Source organism: Orycteropus afer, unplaced genomic scaffold, assembly GCF_000298275.1.
Source record: "Orycteropus afer afer isolate SDZICR_OR568_19922 unplaced genomic scaffold, OryAfe1.0 scaffold00168, whole genome shotgun sequence".
NCBI classification, from domain to species: Eukaryota; Metazoa; Chordata; class Mammalia; order Tubulidentata; family Orycteropodidae; genus Orycteropus; species Orycteropus afer.
The window spans coordinates 7,157,658-7,178,274 of record NW_006921755.1 but is presented as its reverse complement, the minus strand read 5'-3'; the positions used below and the strand labels follow the sequence as shown (position 1 = coordinate 7,178,274).

At 37.7% G+C, this 20,617-nt stretch overlaps 1 protein-coding gene across 1 annotated transcript in view; it reads right to left on the bottom strand.

The window, feature by feature from the left end:
* Positions 1–20,617, bottom strand: part of WDR49 (WD repeat domain 49) — a gene marked incomplete at its 3' end in the record, with an annotated part of 237,906 nt that overhangs the window by 49,686 nt on the left and 167,603 nt on the right. Inside the window, exons 10-16 of the mRNA XM_007946655.1 lie at positions 17,503–17,633; positions 14,583–14,681; positions 12,747–12,911; positions 10,112–10,114; positions 9,007–9,191; positions 7,671–7,868; positions 2,510–2,691 (exon numbers count right to left, since the gene is read on the bottom strand). Of these exons, the coding sequence (XP_007944846.1) occupies positions 2,510–2,691; positions 7,671–7,868; positions 9,007–9,191; positions 10,112–10,114; positions 12,747–12,911; positions 14,583–14,681; positions 17,503–17,633 (963 nt within the window). The remainder of the gene's footprint in view (positions 1–2,509; positions 2,692–7,670; positions 7,869–9,006; positions 9,192–10,111; positions 10,115–12,746; positions 12,912–14,582; positions 14,682–17,502; positions 17,634–20,617) is intronic.

Here is a 20,617-nt window from a genome sequence, read left to right as displayed (position 1 = left end):
GAGGAGTGGCTGGTGGGTTTGAACCACCAGCCTTCTGGTTAGCAGTCAAGTGCCTTAGCCATTTATGCTACCAGAGGGGTGGGAAATGAAATAAGATGATAGAGAAGTCAGTAAAGAGGTAAGATTGAGTTCAGGTATCAGGCTTGGTAGAGGGTCAGCAAAAAATAAAAGGAAGATCCTCAGTGAAATAGATGGACACAGTGGCTGCAACAATGGGCTCAAACATAACAATGATTGTGAGGATGGCACACACCAGGCAGTGTTTTGCTCTGCTATACATAGGGTCATTATGAGTTGGAACTGACTTGATGACACCTGAAACTACAAGCCTAGGGAAAGTATCATTAAACACACACACATGATCTAATAATCTAGTTTGTAATAAGGAATGGGAAATTTACATATTTTCCAAAATACTCAAAAACAGGAATCTGTACCACTTGCCTTCACCCTTTTAGCAGTGTGGCAGTAAGGGTAACCATAATCTGTCTGTGTTTCTCCAGGGAAGGTGAACACTCTAAACTATTACCTCGCCTGTAAAATGCAGTGATGGTGTGTGATTGTTGTAGAAGTGGTTTGGAGTATGTTATCATACGTAAAACTTTCCATTCCCAGCATTCTATGATTGTATAGTCTTGGTCACACAGTATTTCTTTAATTGAAAAGATTCTTCTGGTGAAAGTAAAATGTTTCTTCACAGTTAAGGAAGTCATAATTGGAAGAACAAACATCAGTCTGATCAATGTAACAGGATATTTAAAAGGGATCATTTTTCACTATCTTCCTGTCAGCAGAGGTTCAAAAAGTCTGAAAAACATTAATTAATTAATTAAAAGGTAAAAAGTATTTCCACATTCCAAAGTGAAGTGGTAGACATCTTGTACTGGCCCACTTTGCCAAGAAGGTAGCTCTAAAACTTATCTTGTGGCCTTTAGGCCAACCCTCACTTTTGGATATCAACAGACTAAAGAACCAGAAGGAAGGATTGTGTTGGAGGGAGCTGTAGGTGTGCATAGACCAATCAAAATGTTTAATAGAATGATACAGTGGACCAGTGTCTCATTATACTTGAAAAAAGTATACAAGCAAAAAATTGTGACTGGAGCTACCCAATTGGACAAGAAAAGAGAGGACAACAGTGAAGCAGTTGATGAGGCAAGGACATGCAAATTTCTTATGTAAGTTACCCCAGGAGGAGTTGTCCAAAAGGGAAGTCTACCAGTGTGAGGGGACTGCAATAGAGAAACACTATGAGATGCATTATCACGGTAGCAGAGTTGGGCCACTAGAGATCAGCCAAAGAGTACATCAGTCTAAAATGTGCAATATAGAAGTCCATGTGGGGTATGACCAAAGAACCCTCTACTGTGCCCCAGATAAAGAGTAAGGCAAGCCTAATGAACAGCAATGCCAGCTATTTTCTTCTCATTCCTCATCCTACCTTCAATCTTCAATGAACAGGAAGCTGTGGCTAAGGAGATAAAGGGGAAAAAGCAAGGCAGAATCAGAGAAGAAGGGTGCCAAGTACCTTATTTACATTACTACAAGCTATCCAATCCCCTTGGTAGACCACAAGCACCTCACATTTACAGTTCTACCTGTCATCTAGGAGCTCCAGTAGCATAGTGCCAAAGGCACTTGACTGCTAACCAGAAGGCTGGCGGTTCATACCCACCAGCCACTCCTTGGAAGGAAGGTTGGCCAATCTACTTCCGTAGTAATACCGCCTCAGAAACCCAAGGAGGGGTTGCTGTGAGTCGGGTCTGAATCAAAAGCACATAACAACAACAATAACACCTGTCATCTACTGGGCACTACAAAGACCATGGCTAGAAGAGCCATACTGAGTAATTCAATGCACCACAGACAGTAAGTCAAAAATATGAAACTATTTTTACTGTTCTTTAAGTAGTAGATTAAGATATCTGTGTCTACAAGAATTCCATGTTATAATGATATATCCATACTGGCAGAAGACTTCTTTTGAAAAACATTTAAAATTGGTTTAGGATGACAGTAGATTATAATCATAAAGGCAACAGAAGAAATAACTAAACTGCCTGGCATTAGAGAATAAAAGAAATGTAAGAATGGGATGTAGCAGAATAAGGAGAGTGTCTAACATTCAAAGTCAAGTTCTTTGAATTTCTGTGATATAAACACCAATCCACCTCACCAAAAGCAGGAACGAAATCTAACCCACAAATATTTTAGGAAAGAGGGAAATTTCCACAATTAGGTTGACCGTGGAGCAGAAATCAAAGACTAGAAGACACTGAATAGAAATAAAAAATTCAGTGGAGGCAAGAAAAAAGAACCAGATATGAGCTTGCAACATAATCACCGCCCCCACTTTTCTCACACACACACTCACATCCAAAAAAATTTATAGAAATTTTAAATAGTCTGATATTCCACAGAGCACAAAAGGGTGTTTGAGTCAATCTTATCTCGGTCTTGAGACTAGGAAGACACAAGTTGGCATCTGAGAACATTTACAATTACTTACTCAGACATTGATTCGTCTTTGTTGTTCTTGTACGGTAGAGAATGTTCTATGGGGGCTAAACATGTTTCTTCCTTAGAAAGTAAAGGAATCGTCCTTAGGCTTTTCTCTTGAATTTCACTTTCCATTAAGTTAGTATCTCTTTTCAGAAGGGAAATACAATTTTCAATCTGCCAATGCTTTGCCTGAGAAAAAAAGAGATCTATTTTGTTTTTATCAAATACTTATTGAATATCAACTTTGTATAGTCTGCTAATTTAAATCCCACAGATTAAAAAAAGAAAAAAACCTGAATAAGATATGGTTCCTGTGTTCCAAGAACTTCCATAGTTCAGGAAGATGAGACCTATACATCTAATTTTAATAAATGTTGAAGGTGATAAGCATCATAGGAAAGACTTAATGATTTTCAGAAGATATAATAATGTACCACAAAAATATTTTACTATTTAATTTAAAAATCTTGAATAGCAAGATACCTATTTACTGAAGAAAAAATAAGCAAATAAAACTTATATAAAAAAAGTTGGCAGAGTTAATTTTTCCTGCATTTACTTTCTTTACATCTTACCTACTAAAATTTTACGAAGCATTCATCTTTAAAAGGCAATTCAAATATTGAGTACTTTTTTCTAGAAACTATATGTTATATGATCATTTTCACATATCTTGGCTACAATTCTTAACATGCATCCATCTAACAAAAGCTCATCACTGATAGTTTTATATTTTATATACAGAACCCATTTCCTTTACTTACATCCATTCACATCAGTCACACAGGAATGCACCAGAGAATATTCTGTTGTTGTTGTTGTTGTTGTGATGTGCTGTGGAGTCAATTCCAACTCATAGTGGCCCTTTAAGACAGAGCAGAACTGTACCACCGGGTTTTCTAGGCTGAAAGCTTTACAGAGGCAGATCACCAGGTCTTTCCTCCCATGGAAAGGCTGGTTCGTTCAAACCTCTGATTTCTCAGTTAGGAGCTGAGCATTTAACCATTGTGCCACCAGGGTCCAAGAATGCGTGGTATGAACATTGGGCATCCCAAGGATAATTAACTGGCCGATAAACTGATCGGCCTTTTCAACAGAGTTTGCAAAGTAAAATGTCAACAGGGCCAGAAAGATAGCGTAAATCAGTGAATTGAGCTTCTCCTAAGATGATAAATAACAAATGAAATAAATTCAGCATCAGAGCTGAAGTGCAGTGAATGTAAATGTAATTTACATTTAATGTAAGGGGACAATCGTTATTATAAGGGAATGTCACATGTTCTTTTTCAAGAGAAGTCAGAAATCTGGGCCTTTTTATAAAATCTCTTGATGTTTAAGTATGGACAACTAAATCAAATTTTAAATAGTAGAGAAATAGGTACAAAGGCACTGGCCATTATACCAATCATATGAGGATGAGTGGGGTTGCCAAGACACAAACTCTGCTCAACACAATAGTGGTTAGTGCTTGAAGATGGCCCATATAGTGCAGTCTTCATTTAAGTTCTTTTTATCTCACAACCATCTGACAGTTTTCTGGGATAAATGAGTGCCTAAGGTATTTGACTGCTAACCAGAAGGTTGGTGGTTCAAACCTGCCAGCTGCTCCACAAAAGGAAAATGGGGCAGTCTACTCCCGTAAAGATTTGCTGCTTCGAAAGTCCAATGGGGATCGCCATGAGTAGGAATCAACTCGATGACAGTGAGTTTGGTTTGGGTTTTTTTAATGGGTGAATCAACCTCATCCCTATTCTTCTAACTCTAGAAATATACATACCACACCACTTAGTTTTAAAAATCTAACTATAAACCCAACCTAACATCAATAACTATGCTATAAAAATGCTTCACAGTTCTTTATATATATATATATATATATATATAAAACTTCTTTCATAAAATAATGGAATCACATTACATTAAATTTTAAATACTTTAATCAGATTACATGCAATTGGAAAATTAAGTCAACTTAGGAAATGAAAATATATTACTATTTCCTCTCCTTTCTCTGTTCTTTTTATAGCTGCTAGATCAGTGTTAATTTGACTATAAGTCAAATGCTTCATTCACATATGGCAAGAATGCAAAGATATACATTTGTACTAAGGTACAAATTAAATTTGTTCAATAAAACTCATTCTGGTCCTAGTTATATTTACTAATTGGACCTTTTCCCTGTTGTATCTATGTGTTTCTCTTTCCCATAACTTCCTGATCTTTCTGTAAAATGGTGTCTCATCTTACATGCCATGAGAAAGACATTCACTGTTGCTCTTTTTGGGTATCTGATAATTTATACTCTTCTGTTTCCTTTCCTACTACCTATTCTCCCTCTCACTCTCTCTCTCACATACACACACCAGTATTCAACACAGAATGGTAAAAGTGAAAGCTTTAAAAAAAAATAAATAAATCAAACAGAAGAGACTAGAACACCCAGCTGTGTCTAGATTTGCCCAGCCTTTAGTTTTTAAAACTGCCCCAGCTCTGTCTTTAAAAAGAAGGGGGAAGGTAACTACATTCATGACAGCTTTTTGGTGCTGAAGTTCCTTAAAGAGAGAGACTTTATGAAAACTAATGAAAAATATCAAAAGTATAAAAATGAACCAAAATTTCATTTTTATAAAAAGTTTACCAAACCACGTTTTTTAATTAAAATAAAATTTAGCCACAGATAGTGTTTGGTGGGCACAGTGTATATGACACCTGCACCTAGAGAAGTCTTGTTTCTTGCTTCAACATCGTGTCAGGAACTTAATTATACTCCACCTACTTGATGACACTTTGTTTCTTCACTTGTCATTCAACCCTCAACTTCATCTCACCAGCATCCTTGTAGTCTTGTGGCAATATCAGCATTGCATCAGCTTTTTCAACTGCCAGAAGCAGCCTTCTAAATCTTTTTCTGGTCAGAATGCCAGCCCTGCCTCACCCTGCCTCACCCACAGACACCTACCCACACACCATTTGATTTCCCAGTCAGCTGCTGTTTTTCCTGACAAAGTCTAGCACTTGGCTTATTTGCATAGTAGAAGTGACTGATGGAGCTTTTGAGTGTTATATCAAGACACATGCAGTGCCCAGGCAAACACAGACTCCCTACTCCGCCCCCCTTTTTTAATCTATTTGCCATCCTTTTCTATGTCCTGAAGGGCTATATAGAATTTTTTCACATAAGTTGAAATCATCAGAGGGCATCATAAATACAGCAACCACAGACCTTGTCTCCCAACACAAAGGGAAGAGTTATTATGTTCTCACAGGATGAGAGTGACACCTGAGCCAACTGAATAGAACCAAGTCCGATGTCCAGACAGAAATTGTGGCTTCAGCCTTAATCTCATACAACCATGTTTAGAACAGCCCTTGCTGAATACTGATGAGACATATTTTGTCTCCAAAAGCACAGAGGTGACAGAGGCAATGTTCCCATGAAAACAAAACAAAACAGAAATGTGAGACAATGAATATTTCTTTTCTTCAATGTGTTCCCCCAATTCCATTTCACTTCATGTAAAGAGCTCTGGTAGTGTAGTGGTTAAGGCATTTGGCTGCTAACGACAAGGTCAGTGGTTTGAACCCACCAGATGCTCTGTGGAAAAAAGATGAGGCAGTCTGCTTCTGTAAAGATTTTATTTCATTTCATGTTGTTGTTGTCATGTGCCATCGAGTCAGCCCCAACTCATAGCAACCCCTCCTTGGGTTTCCGAGGCAGTATTACTACAGAAGTAGATTGTCCAACCTTCTTTCCAAGGAGTGGCTGGTGGGTTTGAACTGCCAGCTCTCTGGTTAGCAGTAAAGTGCCTTAGGCACTATGTTACCAGAGCTCCTTTTATTTTATTTCATGTTGTTGTTGTTGTTAAGTGCCGTCGAGTCGGCCCCGACTCATAGCGACCCCTCCTTGGGTTTTCGAGGCAGTATCACTACGGAAGTAGGATTGCCCAACCTTCCTTCCGAGGAGTGGCTGGTGGGTTTGAACCGCCAGCTGTCTGGTTAGCAGGCAAGTGACTTAGCCACTATGCTACCAGAGCTAGCAGGTATAAATCAGAGCTTAGCTTCATGAGACAAAGGAGTTAAAAGCCTAAGTACCGAAGTGAGTGAGCCTGAATTAAAAGCTAAACTCTACTATTTATTAGCTTCAGTGAGCTCAGACAATTTTCCCAAACTCTCTGTGCCTCTGTTTCCTCATCTATAAAATGGGAATAATAAGAATTCCTTCCCCATATGGCAATTGTGATGATTAAATAATCCATGTAAAGATCTTAGGACACACTTCCAAGCACACAGGAAAAACTCAGCAAATGTTAGCTATTATGCATTTGCCAGGAGTAGACCAGATGGTAAGGAGGAAGGTTTATTTTTTATAAAATTTTCTATATTTGCTTATTAGCTTCTGTGTTGTTCTCTAGTGCTTCTATAACAAAAATATCACAAATGGATGGCTTTAACAAACAAGATTTTATTCTATGACAGTTTAGGAGGCTAGAAGTCTGAGTATAAAGTGCCAGTTCCAGGGGCTGTGTGAAGGTCCCTCGACGTTGGACTTCAGCTTTGTGTCCTATTCCAGGCCCACTAGAGCTGGAGGCTTTTTCTGATTCAGGCAACTTCTGGCTGCTGAGGCTGACAAACCCAAGATCAACAAGTAAATAGGCACAATCTCAAGATAGGCAAAACGGCAGGATTAGTTCAAGTACGGAAGCAATCCCAAAATCAGCAGACAACATGGCAGCCATTGAAATGAAAACTCCGCCATATGCAGGATCCAGATGTGCCAAAAGCTAGAGACCTTTCTCAATTCCAACTCCTAACAACCCTATAGAATAGAATTGAGCTGTCTTATGGGATTTCCAGGGCTGTAAATCTTTATGGAAGCAGACTGCTTCATTTTTCTCCCATGGAGTACCTGGTGTATTCACACTGTTGACCTATTGGTTAGCAGCCAAACGCTTTAACCACTGTGCCACCAGAGCTCATTTCTTGATGAAACAGCCATGGTTAATAGTACAAACAACAAGAGATACTGGGAGCTACAGGTTCAGAAATGGAAGTCAATTATTTGATGACTAATGAACATTAAACAATCAACGATATTCAAATGCATATAAACCTAAGTTCATACTAAATGTCAAGTAAATACTACAATAATAAAGAAGCAGTATTTCTACCTGACCAAAGATCCAAATAGGAGAACTACCAACATCAGTCACAGAAATATTGCAATCCACTGAGGAGGAAATGATCAGTGACTGGCCACGCAGCTCACACATCTCTAAGCAACTTATTCTGTCTTCATGAGGTTGGAATGATCTGATCAGAGTAGGGGGCTGTGTAACTTTGTCTTTGCTGGAATGAAGGCAGTACTCCTGAATGGAAAAGAAATACCAGAATTGTACAAAAAAAAAAAAAAACCTCCAATAATTAAAATAGTTGCTTTGTGCTGTGGCATAACACTTTTGTTGTAGAGTCTAGTAAGGAAATAAAAAAGCTTTTACCCAATTTCACTGACTTGATCGTGAAAAGGAAGGGGAGAGGGAAAATGAGAAAAGGAAGGGGAGACGGAGAATGAAAAATGAAAATATAATACATCTTTTAATCACTGAGATGAACTTAACCAAAAAAAAAAAAAACTAAACACACTGCCATAGAGTCAGATCTGACTCATAGTGACCCCTCCCTGGGTTTCCCAGGCAGTATCACTATGGAAATCAATTGGCCAACCTTCCTTCTGAGGAGTGGCTGGTGTGTTTGAAGCACCAGCCTTCTGGTTAGCAGTTAAATGTCTTAGGCACTATGCCACCAGAGCTCCAGTTTCTGTTGACTCAATTCTGATTCATAGTAACCCTATGGGACAGAATAGAACTGCCCCATAGGGCAAAATTACAAGGCTATAATCTCAGTTTCTGGGAGCTTTGGTGGCATAGTGCCTAAGGCATTTGACTGCTAACCAGAAGGCTGGCGGTTCAAACCCACCAACCATTCCTCGGAAGAAAGATGGGGCAATCTACTTCTGTAGTGATACTGTCTCGGAAACCCAAGGAGGGGTCGCTATGAGTCAGGTCTGACTCGACGGCACATAACAACAACAACAATTAGAAAATTAAGCTGATAATCAGTGACACAAAAATCTCCAACTCAAGATACTAATGTCAGATGAAAAGCCAGTACTCTATTAAAATTATATTCATAGTCTTATTTTCAAATAAGAGATATTTATTTATGTTTAAACTATGCTGTAGTTCCCTACTGACAATACTGCATTCCTAAATTGGGTAACTGATTTGATTATATATTAACAGATGATTTTAAATATTACAAAAAATTTGTTTTTCCTCATAAATTATTTGTGTCTCGGGTCATTACATGTGAATGTTTTCTTTAAAGTATTCAAACTAAACATTTCTTTTTATTCAGGAAACTGACACCACCTTCCTTAATTATAGTTATCTGCAACAAAATGCAATCAAAAGTAACAAAGACTAGGTAATAAATTTTTCTACTTACCTCTATATTCCATATTTTCAACCATCCATCAACATCTCCTGTGACAAGGTATCGGTTCAGTTTATCAATAGACATAATAATGGATCTAACTCCACTATGAGCCAAAAATTCAGCCAGAAGTTGCTTCTTAAATGTATCCCAGAATCGGACATAACCAGATCCTCCACAGGATACAAGGTTAGCTCCTAAGATGTAAATGAAAAATCTAATTAGAAAACGATAGCAAATACCAGAAACAGCATCCTCAGTATCTTGGCCTGAGGAAAACATACAAGCATTGAAAAGGTGGGAATATCCACGATCAATCTCAAGACTATCAGTCACTTCAATTCTCTCAAATATAGCATGGAGATAACCCTATGATAACACCACTGGATTGTGTTGAGTATTAAATGACCTTGTTGTTAGGTGCCCTCAAGTCAGTTTTAACTCATAGTGATCCTATGCACAACAAAAAAATCTCTGCCTGGTACTGCACCATCTTCACAATCTTCGCCATACTTTAGCCCATCGTTGAAGCCACTGTGTCAATCCATCTCATTGAGGGTCTTCCCCTTTTTCACTGACCCTCCACTTTACCTATCTTGATACCCTCCTCCAGGGAATGGTCCCATCTGACAACATGACCAAAGTATGAGAGACAAGGTTTCCCCACTCCTGCTTCTAAGGAACATTCCAGCTGTTCTTCCTCCAAGAAAGATTTGTTCATTCTTCTAGCAGTCCATGGTATTTTTAATATTCTTCACCAACACTGTGGAAGGCTGAATTCAAAGATGGAAGGGGTCCCTCACTGAAAACTGTAAAATTTTCACAGGCTAGGAGGGATGATTAAAGTAGATATTCATTATAAGGACTAACTTGCTATTTTTCCCTCCCTTTTGCTTCCTTTGAGGTAAATAGAATAGCCAGTCCTTTTCATGGACAATGGGTTCTTTAGATTTGCTATTTTCAATTATGTATTTTTTTAAGCCTAAACCTCTCCCACGACTGGTTTTGGCTGAGAACCATAGTCCATGGAGCAAGACGACCCTGAGAAGAGGAATGCTGAGTCTGGAGTAACCAGAGAAGAACAAAGACATTCCTGGTTGTCCAAGAGCTCTTCAACCTCCTTCCCTATACAATCCTGTTTACCCCTTTGATGCGGGAGACAGATATTTTAGAGAAGTGATTCTCTCTGTCTCCTTGGGTATTGATACTCAATAAACATTTTGCTTTCCCTCTTCAACCTGTTGTGATCATTGGCTCTTTGCAACAGGAGGTAAGAACCATGTTTTCCTACACAATTTTTTCCACCACAATTAAAATGTATCAGTTCTTCTGTGGTCTTCCTTATTCACTGTCTAGCTCTCACATGTATATGAGGCTTTTGAAAATACTATCGCTTGGGTCAGGCTCATCTTAGTCTTCAAAAACACATCTTCCCTTTTAAACACATTAAAGAGGCTGTTTGCACCAGATATGCCCAATGCCATATGTTGTTTTATTTCATGACTGCTGTTTCCATGGGTGTTGATTATGGACTCAGGTAAAATGAAATCCTTGACTACTTCAATCTTTTCTCCATTTATCATGATATTGCGTAGGAAATGCAAACTGTTTCATTGAATTTAATTTCCTTCCTTTTCCTTCATTCATTATTCAGATATTATTTTATTTTAAAGATAGATAGCATCCATTTGTTTCTTCAAATAAACTTATATAAAACATTAATTTCAACAATCTGATAATATGCCAGTTACATAAAACCTACCTTCTTTAATAACCTATTTGATGCGAATGCCAAAGAAGTGAAAACCTCTTGCATACGTTTATATACATGCATGTAGTTATAATAGCATAGCTAATAATTTTTATTTCTCTATATAGCAGCATGATTAGAGTTCAATTTGCAAGCTTCTTTTTCAATTTTTTATCAAAAAATTGTAAGTGTTATATAACTCTTTTCCACCCCCAAAGGCCTAGAACTGACCTTTTCATTCTCAATTTGTATATGCTTTGTAGAGCATTATCTAAATTGTTCTGTGGGAAAGTTCCTATTATTATTTGATAAATCTGCAGATGACTTCCCATTTGCTTCACAAATGTACTACTTATTAACAATCACATCTATTTAAGGTAGAAATAATGGCCTATAGCTGCTTCACTGGAAACAATTTGGGAATACTGATAACATTAAGAATTAATGTTGAGAAAATGAGTGCAATTTCACAATCATAATTTATATTGTGAGAACAAGTGAGTTCCAGAAAAAAGAAAATTTTAAAATCTAACTATTTCAAAGTCCATCTAAATCTGCCACAATATTTCTAAAGCTCTATAGTGGTGCATACATTTATTGGTTCTTCATGTTGAAAACTTTTATGTGAAAATAATGCATATTTTCCATCTGCAAAATAGATATGTGAGAGTAACTGTAGAAAACACATTTTAGATTTTTTTTTCAAACATAACACACATACATGACTAGATTCCAGATTTTAAATAAAAGGCTTCTCAAATACAATTATTTTAGATGGAAGGTAAAGAAAATATATGTGCATTATTCTCAAAAAGTGCATTTGTACTTTGCAGAGATGCAGACTGAATCATCACAATTCTAAGATAGTCATTGAAAACAGTGAATAATGAGTGACAGCTTATTTTATTCATATAATATAATATATTATATAAATTTATATAATATATAATATATAATAATTACAGTAAATCATACAGCGGCTTTAATGTTAGCATGTGTCTCAGCAGAAGATCTAACCAGAAGCCTGACTTTCTTTGGAAATACACACACACACACACAAATATCAAGACAGAGGGAGACAACTCTTGTCCTGGAATCAGCAGCTATCTCAAATTATGCTGTGGCCCCATCCCTAAACTCCCCATTCTTTTCTCTCAGCCCATTTGATACTATACTTTTACTATCAATCTCAGTCTCTCCTCTTCTGCCTTGCGTATAGGAATACATTTCTCACTGTGCCCCCTGCCTCACTGAACACTCTTTATGACATGGCAGAACATTTGCTCCAATTTCTGCCTACGTGAATAGTTTGCCAGATATGTGGTGCAATGGTTAAGCACTCAGCTTCTAACCACCATGTGGGGGTATTGAACCCACCAATCTCTATACAGGAGAAAGATTAAGGCATTCTGCTTCCATAAAGATTTACAGCCTTGAAACCCTATGGGGCAGTTCTACCCTGTCCTATAGTGTCACTATAAGTCAGAATCAACTCAGTGGCAATGGGTTTGTTTTGGGGGGTGTTTATTGTTGCTGTTGTTTAATCCTTATATATGCAGTACTGTGCAAACTGGTAGCAGAATTTAGTCTGACTACTTATCCTAATCCCTCCCTCCTCAACTCTACCTTCTGGCCTTTGGCCTCCTAGACCTAACACTAACTATTAGGTAGAAGTGTCAAACTCTACAAGGCCTTGTTAGTTGTTGTTGTTGTTATGTGCCGTCGAGTCGGCCCCGACTCATAGCGACCCCTCCTTGGGTTTCCGAGGCAGTATCACTACGGAAGTAGGATTGCCCAACCTTCCTTCCGAGGAGTGGCTGGTGGGTTTGAACCGCCAGCCTTCTGGTGAGCAGTCAAGTGCTTTAGCCACTATGCTACCAGAGCTCCCAACAAGGCCTACAAGGCCTAGATAGGAATATTGAACTTTTTTTATTGTTCCCTTTTCTAACATTTTACAAAATATCAAAGAAGTCTCCAATCAAAATATAAATATATATTTTACCTGTTGCTGCAATGTTTTTTCTTGCTTCAAGGAAGCAAAGCCTCATAACAGCATTATTGCCCTCAGTGTCAATCTCAGAGGAGTAGTCTCCCAGGGTGGCATGGTCTGTGATTGGGGTGGTAGGGCAGCCCCTGCCAGCACTGAGAAGCTTATGAGGCTCTGTATCTGTGAGGGAGACAAAACCAGATGTCTAGTGAGGAGAAATGTCTGCTTTTCAAACTATTGTCTGTTAAAAACAGCAAGTCTGCCTTCATCACTGTCTTGGATGACTCCATCAAGTTTCATAATAGATTTCCAATCAACAACATCCATCAAACCTCTATGGTATTTTGTTCACTTCCTCAACTATAATCTGAAGGATTGTTTGATTTCATTTTCATTTTGTATATTCCATTCACACATTTTCCCTTGATATGATTTAATAGGAACTTCATTTTGTAGTCACAGATATGCTCAAGACAAATGTGATTCTAATATCATGACATTTTCAGCTAATAAGCTGAAAATGGCATTAATATTAATCCTAAAAATCTATTAATGAACATGAGGAATAATGACAATTTAAATATATTAAAATGATAATTTTTTAGCAATGCTATTTATTAGTGAGTTTCCCTGGAGAGAGCATTACTAACTGTACTTCAATTATCTATTGATATCATCTCCAGGTCACACTAATGAACACCAGGGAGAATCATCTCAGAGTCCGTGTTTGGCATTTACGTAACTATGACAACAATTTATAAAGAAGTATTTTCAAAATTTCAAAGCAAGAAATCTATAGTAATGACTTCTTGCATGTTTTAGAAATGTAATATTTTCTACTTTTCCCTCTTATCTATTTTCTGTGTATTTAGTGCTAGCACAATTCGGTTTGATTTAAGAGCAAGATGGTGCTCTCCTAAAGGCCAATGTAAAGGAAGACGTAGAATTCCACCCTATCTTTGGAAGACATGTTGTTGTCAAGTTGATTGATGACCCCATGTAACACCATGCTATGGAAGATTTAGATGAACGGTAGACTCTTGTTCAGAAACCAGTTTTGTGAACGTACTTTTGCGTCTGCAGCCAAGTAATCCCTAAATCTCTGAAGCTGGTTTTCTTACTCTTAACATATTACTTCCCAAGCTTTCCAGAGGAAAGTGTATCTGAGGATCAGTCTTTTCCTATGGTCTAATTCAGCCTCTGTGAATTTATGCAATTGAGACAACAGAATCTCACTGGACCATGAGGAATGACATATTCATTACCCAAATAAATTAGTCTAGCAGAAAATCTATCTGAAACGAAAAATGTGAAAGGCAGTTGTCAAGACATTTTGCTTAAGTATAAAATATTCATGTGCTCTGATAAACTCCCATAAAAAATAATATACTTCCATTTAATGTTCCTCACAGGTTTCTAAAGTAAGGAATAATTTAAGATATCCAGGTGGCATAATACTTAATACAAGCTGTAGATTGAGGCTGAGCAGCCTATTAAGTGAGTATGTGTTCCCATTTTCTTACCAAGGGGTAGCCAAGTTCAGTCAAAGGCAATTTGGCAAGGTTTGTTGGCAAAAACTAAACTGGATAAAAATGAAAGTCCTGCTCCCTGCTGTCAAAAATTCAGAAATGCTGATGTGACATAAAGAGAAGAAACGACACGCCATGGAGAATTTGCTAAGCCAAGTAAATCTCAAGATTCGATTTAGTCACTTTGACAAGACAACGATATCACTAATCCCTTGTGCTTATTGCCAATCATCTATAATTTAGAAGCAAACTGCATCATGTATATGCATAAACAACAAGACCTGACTTAGCCATATTATTACAGCTTCAAACTTATACTCACCCAATTTTGATTTTAGCTGCTTCTGGTAATCAGGGTGAAAGACATGGTAAGCATTTTCTGTGCTATTGTTCCACAGAACAATTTCTCCATCATAACTTCCTATGTGAACCAGCATGGAAAAGATAAATTGCCAGGAAATTAGAGAGAAAATATAAGCAACAGCAATTAGAGGTAGTTATTTTCTCTATACATTTTTGGAGACATGAATGAATAGCTGATGTTTTTATTAAAGTCCACATCTTAAAATGGCTTTCACCAACAATATCTCATTTAATCCTTACAATATACCTGCCCAGTTAATGTAGTAGAAATAACCATTATATTGTTTTATTTTATAGTAAGCATTCAGAGTAGGGCTTTGGCTTTAAACAACTTGAGTTTGAGTCCTGGTTCTGCCATCTGCAAGCTGTATAGCCTTGGGCAAGTTATTTAACTCTGCTTGATGCCTCAATTTCTTTATCTATGAAACTGAATTAAAAACTGTATTCATCTGATAGAGTTTCTGTGAGGACTGAAAGAGTAGTGCCTAGCATAGTATAAGTACTAAAGTGTTAATGATTATTATTAACATTACTTTTTATTATAGAGTAAGGACAAGCAAATCAAGTCCTCCTAGTTTTAACCAAAGATTCCTGATTCCCACATCTCTTTGTGTATGTATGTGTGTGAGACAGAGTGTGTGGCTATGTGTGTGTGTTCTTCTCATTATCTCCCACCTACATTCTTTATTCAATATTGTTTTCTCCAATCCTAAAATTTTCCTTGCAGAAAGTCCTTCCCTACTACCTCCCACAGAGACATGGAGAGAAGTCAAAAGATGAGGCTAAGCCTGGCCAAGCCTGTTCTGGGAAGAAACAATGAATGTCCAGACTGCTGTTCAGTAAAACAGCTCCCTACTGAGTACCGAAAGAAACAAACAAATAAACAAACTCACTGCCACCAAGTCGATTCAGACTCATAGAGACTTCCTTTGGGTTTCCAAAGTGGTAAATCTTTATGGAAATATATTGCCCAGTCTTCTTTCTGTGGAGAAGCTGGTGGGTTTTAACTGCCAACCTTCTAGTTAGCAGTCAAATGCCTTAGGCACTATGCCACCAGAGCTCCTTCTCTACTGAGTAGAGTATCCATATTACTTAGAGAACAGAAGAGAAGAGCTGAGCTTGGGTGTGGTGCACAGATGATATCTCTCTTAGGATTTAAAGAGAAAAACTCTGTAGCCTTGTGGAGTGCCTTGAAAAAATCAACCCACATAACTCAGACTGGCCAAGAGGATAGATTTTATTTGTCCAAGGTGTTATCTATCTTCTCCTGGAATTTTCTAATTGTTTCCTTGCAAGGTGACTGACCAAACATTTTCACATACAACTGATGGGATGAGAATGAATGAAGAGACATTTGATTCACCAGTTACTGACTCACCATCCAACTGGAAGGATGGATAAGATGCAATAAATTATGCAACCACAAAACTGCAATAATAATTTATGACACTTTTACAATAACAACCATGCAGTCTTACACATCACTGTTTCTAACTCATTTCATTATGTGATATTCTCTATGGGAATGGACTTCCTATGTAGGTACTTACCAAACCAAACTCATTGCCTTGAAGTCGATTCTGACTTACAGGGGTGCCAATTGGTTTTTCAAGGCTGTAAATCTTTACAGAAGTAGATCACCCCATCTTCCTTCCATAGAATAGCTGATGGGTTTGAACTGCTGACCTTTTCGTTAGCAGCCAAATGCCTTATCCACTATGCCACCAGAGCTCCTTATAAAGGTGCTTATAGAGGTATAAAAGCAAACTTGACTGCAGAATTGGCCCTATCAGAAGGTAGTTAAGTAAGACCTGAAGGTAGTGCAATTTTAAAGGTACATAGATCAATAAATCTTATATTGTATCAATTCATAGCCCATCAATATTCTTGCACTTTTCCTGTAATTATTCATTACTCTTAATTGGACATTTTTGGTCCCATTAAAAAAATAGGCTGTCAGAATATGAATTTGATAATTTCATGGTATAATCTGTCTTTATAAATGTATAAATTGCTTTCTTTGACTGGAAATGATAAAAAACAATCTCTTATCCTCTTTAATATGTCACATAAAAGCATGTCTGTAGACCCTTTCAAGAGCTTGTGCTTGTAGACATTTTCTTATCAAGTCTTTAACATTAAATCAAAACCAGACCTGTTGCTGTGGAGTCGATTCCAACTCACAGCAAGTCTATGAGCCATAGTAGAAAAACCCACAGGGTTTCCAAGGCTGTCAGTTTTACAGAAGCAGACTGCAATATCTTTTTCCTGCAAAGCAGTTGGTGGGTTCAATCTGCTGACCTTTTGGTTAGCAGACATGCACTTAACCACTGTATCACCAGAGCTCCTTACTAACCAACATTTCCTGGGCTAAATTGTGCCGAAGATTTAATACATTACAAGACATCTTGAATGCCACAGAAGTGTGATTACTTCACAACAGTCCTAATGGTGATTCTGAAGAAATAGACAGTAAAAATGAAAGTTAACATTTACCTGATGAGCTTACTGTATGTCAATCTCTGTGAAGATTTTACACAGATGATCTTACATAGCTTCATTATAAACCAAAATACAGATATATCATAATTAGCCAAAGGAAACTATGATTTACAGTTGAAATAACTTGTTCAATATCATGCAGTGGCAATTGGTGGACCCAGGATCTGAATCAGGTGGTCAGGCTCTGACACTAATGGTCTAACCACTGATGCATCCTCATGGAAATTAGGACCACCAGTAGCTTTAAGTGCAAGACATGTTTCTTCAAGAAACCTATTCATTTTGCAGATGACAAAGGCTCTTTTGTGTGTTTGTTTGCTTATTTTTGAGTGAGTACAAATTTTCAGCACTGATTATCAAGTGACTGTTCAACTGACCTGTAGCCAGAGTTTGTGGAGGTAAAAATGCAGCACATAATATGTCATCACCATGCTGTACTCCTCCTTTCCATTCTTCAGGCTGGATGAAAAATTGATTGAAGTTCTGGGGTCGAAACACAGTAATAGTCCTAGTAAAAAGGACATAGGACTTACTGTTGTTTCAAGACTGATACAGATATTGAGTAGTTCTCATCCACTTGGATGGTGTGATTTGAGAGGCCTAAAAGAGAAAATATTTTATCCCTACCTGTCACCCATAGTACCTGATATTCCCACAATGAATTTCTTTTGCATTCTTTCATTGAATTTTCTGGTAAATTATGAATACTTAACATCAGAATGTTAAACACCTTTTCAAAACCATTAACATCAAACACATATTAATTTGTAAGATTAATTATCTATTGCAAAAACTCTAAAGCTACATTCCTTTATATGGGTACCAGGAAAGCACTAAGAGATTTTTTATTTCAAAATTAGTGTTTTCATGAACAAATAATGTTTGATAGCTTAAACAAAGTTAATAAGGTTTCTTTTCATCAGAGCATCTCAGGACATTTGATATATAATGTTCCTTGTAGCATGTCCCAGTCGTTCTTGACCAGAGTCCTTTCTCAAGCAGCATCTTGCATATCATATCATTTGTTGGAACACACTTGGAACATGATGCTCCAAAGGAGTGGGACACAGGATGGATACATTTTGATCAGAAAAAATGTTTTTAAAAGATCAGTATCTTGGGAAACTGAGGGTGAGCTTGGTGACAGGACAGGATGGGCAGAAAATGAAATGCCTGGGGGCATCACAACCACCCTGTTTTCCCTATGATTTGAGCTCTGGCTACCAGCCTACGCTAAGCCTCTCCCTCCTTCTCCAATGAGCCACTTGTAACTACAAGCTTGGTATCTTCACCCTCATTCTCTCTTCACTCACTCCAATTTTGCTTCTGTGCTCACCCTTTTAAAGATCTCTACCAAGCTACCTAAGGCACTTGACTGCTAACCAGAAGGCTGGAGGTTCAAATCCACCAGCCACTCCTCAGAAGGAAGATGGGGCAATCTACTTCCATAGTGATACTGCCTCAGAAACCCAAGGAGGGGTCGCTATGGATCGGGTCCGACTCGACAGCACATAATATCAACAACCAAGCTACCTTTCTAACCTCTGATGGGACTCGCTCTTCCTCCTTGAAACTGTTTTTCTGTTTCATAGTATTCTGGTTCACTTCCTGCCTCTCTGATCTCTCATTCCCTATTCTCTATCTTCCCTGCTTCTTCTTTCTCTCATACCTTTTGACATGGATATTTCTTATTGTTATTCCTCCACTTCTCTCTGTTTACTCAAAGTGATTCACTTGGAGAACCCATATGTGGCCATGAGTTCCAATCTGACTTTTGTGTAAATAGCTCTGAATTTATCTTCATCTACAAACTTTTCAAGTGGATAATTTCACTTGACAGTGGACAGTTCCACGTAAGGCTTCTATCAGCAACAGATCTTAACATGTGAAAAATCCAGATTTTCCATCTTCTGTCCATATCAGACCTCCATTCTGAATTCCATAATTTGATTAATTGACCAATGTTCTAGCCTCCTAGTTGTCTTTCTGTGTGCCAGTCAAATAAAATACTGCCTCTGCAATATGTCACACATTTGCTGCTTCCTTATTTTAAACAGCTAGCACTTACTTCCCAGTTTGGTGGTTACTACCTGGTGATAGAACAACAGTAGCACCCTCCTAACCAATTTCATTGCATCCTGTCTACCCTCCTCATGAACATCTTTCATCCTATACTAGATTAATCATTCTATTCTTGAGTTCTGACCATGCATTCATGTCATAAGCATCTTGTTTTCCATGCAGAAGTCCCTGCTCCTGGTGCTGCAACACATAGAGACATGAGCATGAAATGACAAAGATATGAGGGAAAAAGTAGTAAATACCAAGAAAGCACTAATAGATTGCTATAAAAATCCAGATGTAGAAATCATAGGAGACTAAGTAGAAGGGGTAATATTTGAGCTGTACTATAAAGGATGAGTACAATTTGGAAGAGAACAACTCTCTAGATGGAGGAAACAGCATGATCAAAGATAAAGTCAATGCCCTATTCTAAAAAAAAAAAAAAAAAAACACGATTTTTCCATTTCCTACCTGATAAGAGTCAAATGTTCAGGCTTGTTTTCTAATATTGAATAACATATGGGTCCAATATTAGATCTAAAAACAAACTCACTGCCATCAAGTCGATTCTGACTCATAAGCAACCCACATTGGGTTTCTGAGGTGGTAAATCTTTTATGGAAATAGATTGCCCAATCTTCCTTCCATGGAGTGGCTGGTGGGTTTGAATCACCAATCTTCTGATTAGCAGTCAAATGCCTTAGGCACTGTGAAATATTTGACATGGGGTATTTAAAGCCACCAAGTAAATATAATGTACCATCCTACATGTTAATTTTATTCAAAAAGTTTTGGGAAAATATTTCATATTAAAAATAAGGAAAGATGAATTAATACAATTGGATAAAATACTCACCTAAATTTTAAAGATAAAATAAAAGGTTTAAAATGAAGGATTTGCTTGCAGGACCTATTTTGAGATGCTGGAGGTACTCAGAAGCTGTTTCAGAAGCACACTTTCTTTTGCAACACAAACAATATTTTTATTGTACTCTCTAAACATCCTAACATTTCTAGGCACTTTTTTTTCCCCCACTCACAGTGAGCTCCTCCATCACTCTATGAATTTCTTTACATGCTGTAAAAATGTCATAGGAGTGGCGTCTGACCTCCTCTAAGTTCACAAGTGGGAAGAAGAATCAACATCAACAGCCCAAGGCTGATTTCTATGAGGCAGAGGTCAGACATGCCTCCTCCATCCTACAACTTTTTTATCAATTCTGACACCAGCCATTCTTCCCACAGCATTCTCTACTTCTCTGCTGGTTTCAATAATCAGTTGCAATGACTCATTGATTACTGATTTATTAGGTAAGTAACATGTTACAATTCAGGATCAAGAACACTCAGGAGGAGAGGCGGGACAAGATGGCGGACTAGGCAGAAGGATTGCACAGACCCTCTTCAACAAAGAAAAGGGAAACCAAT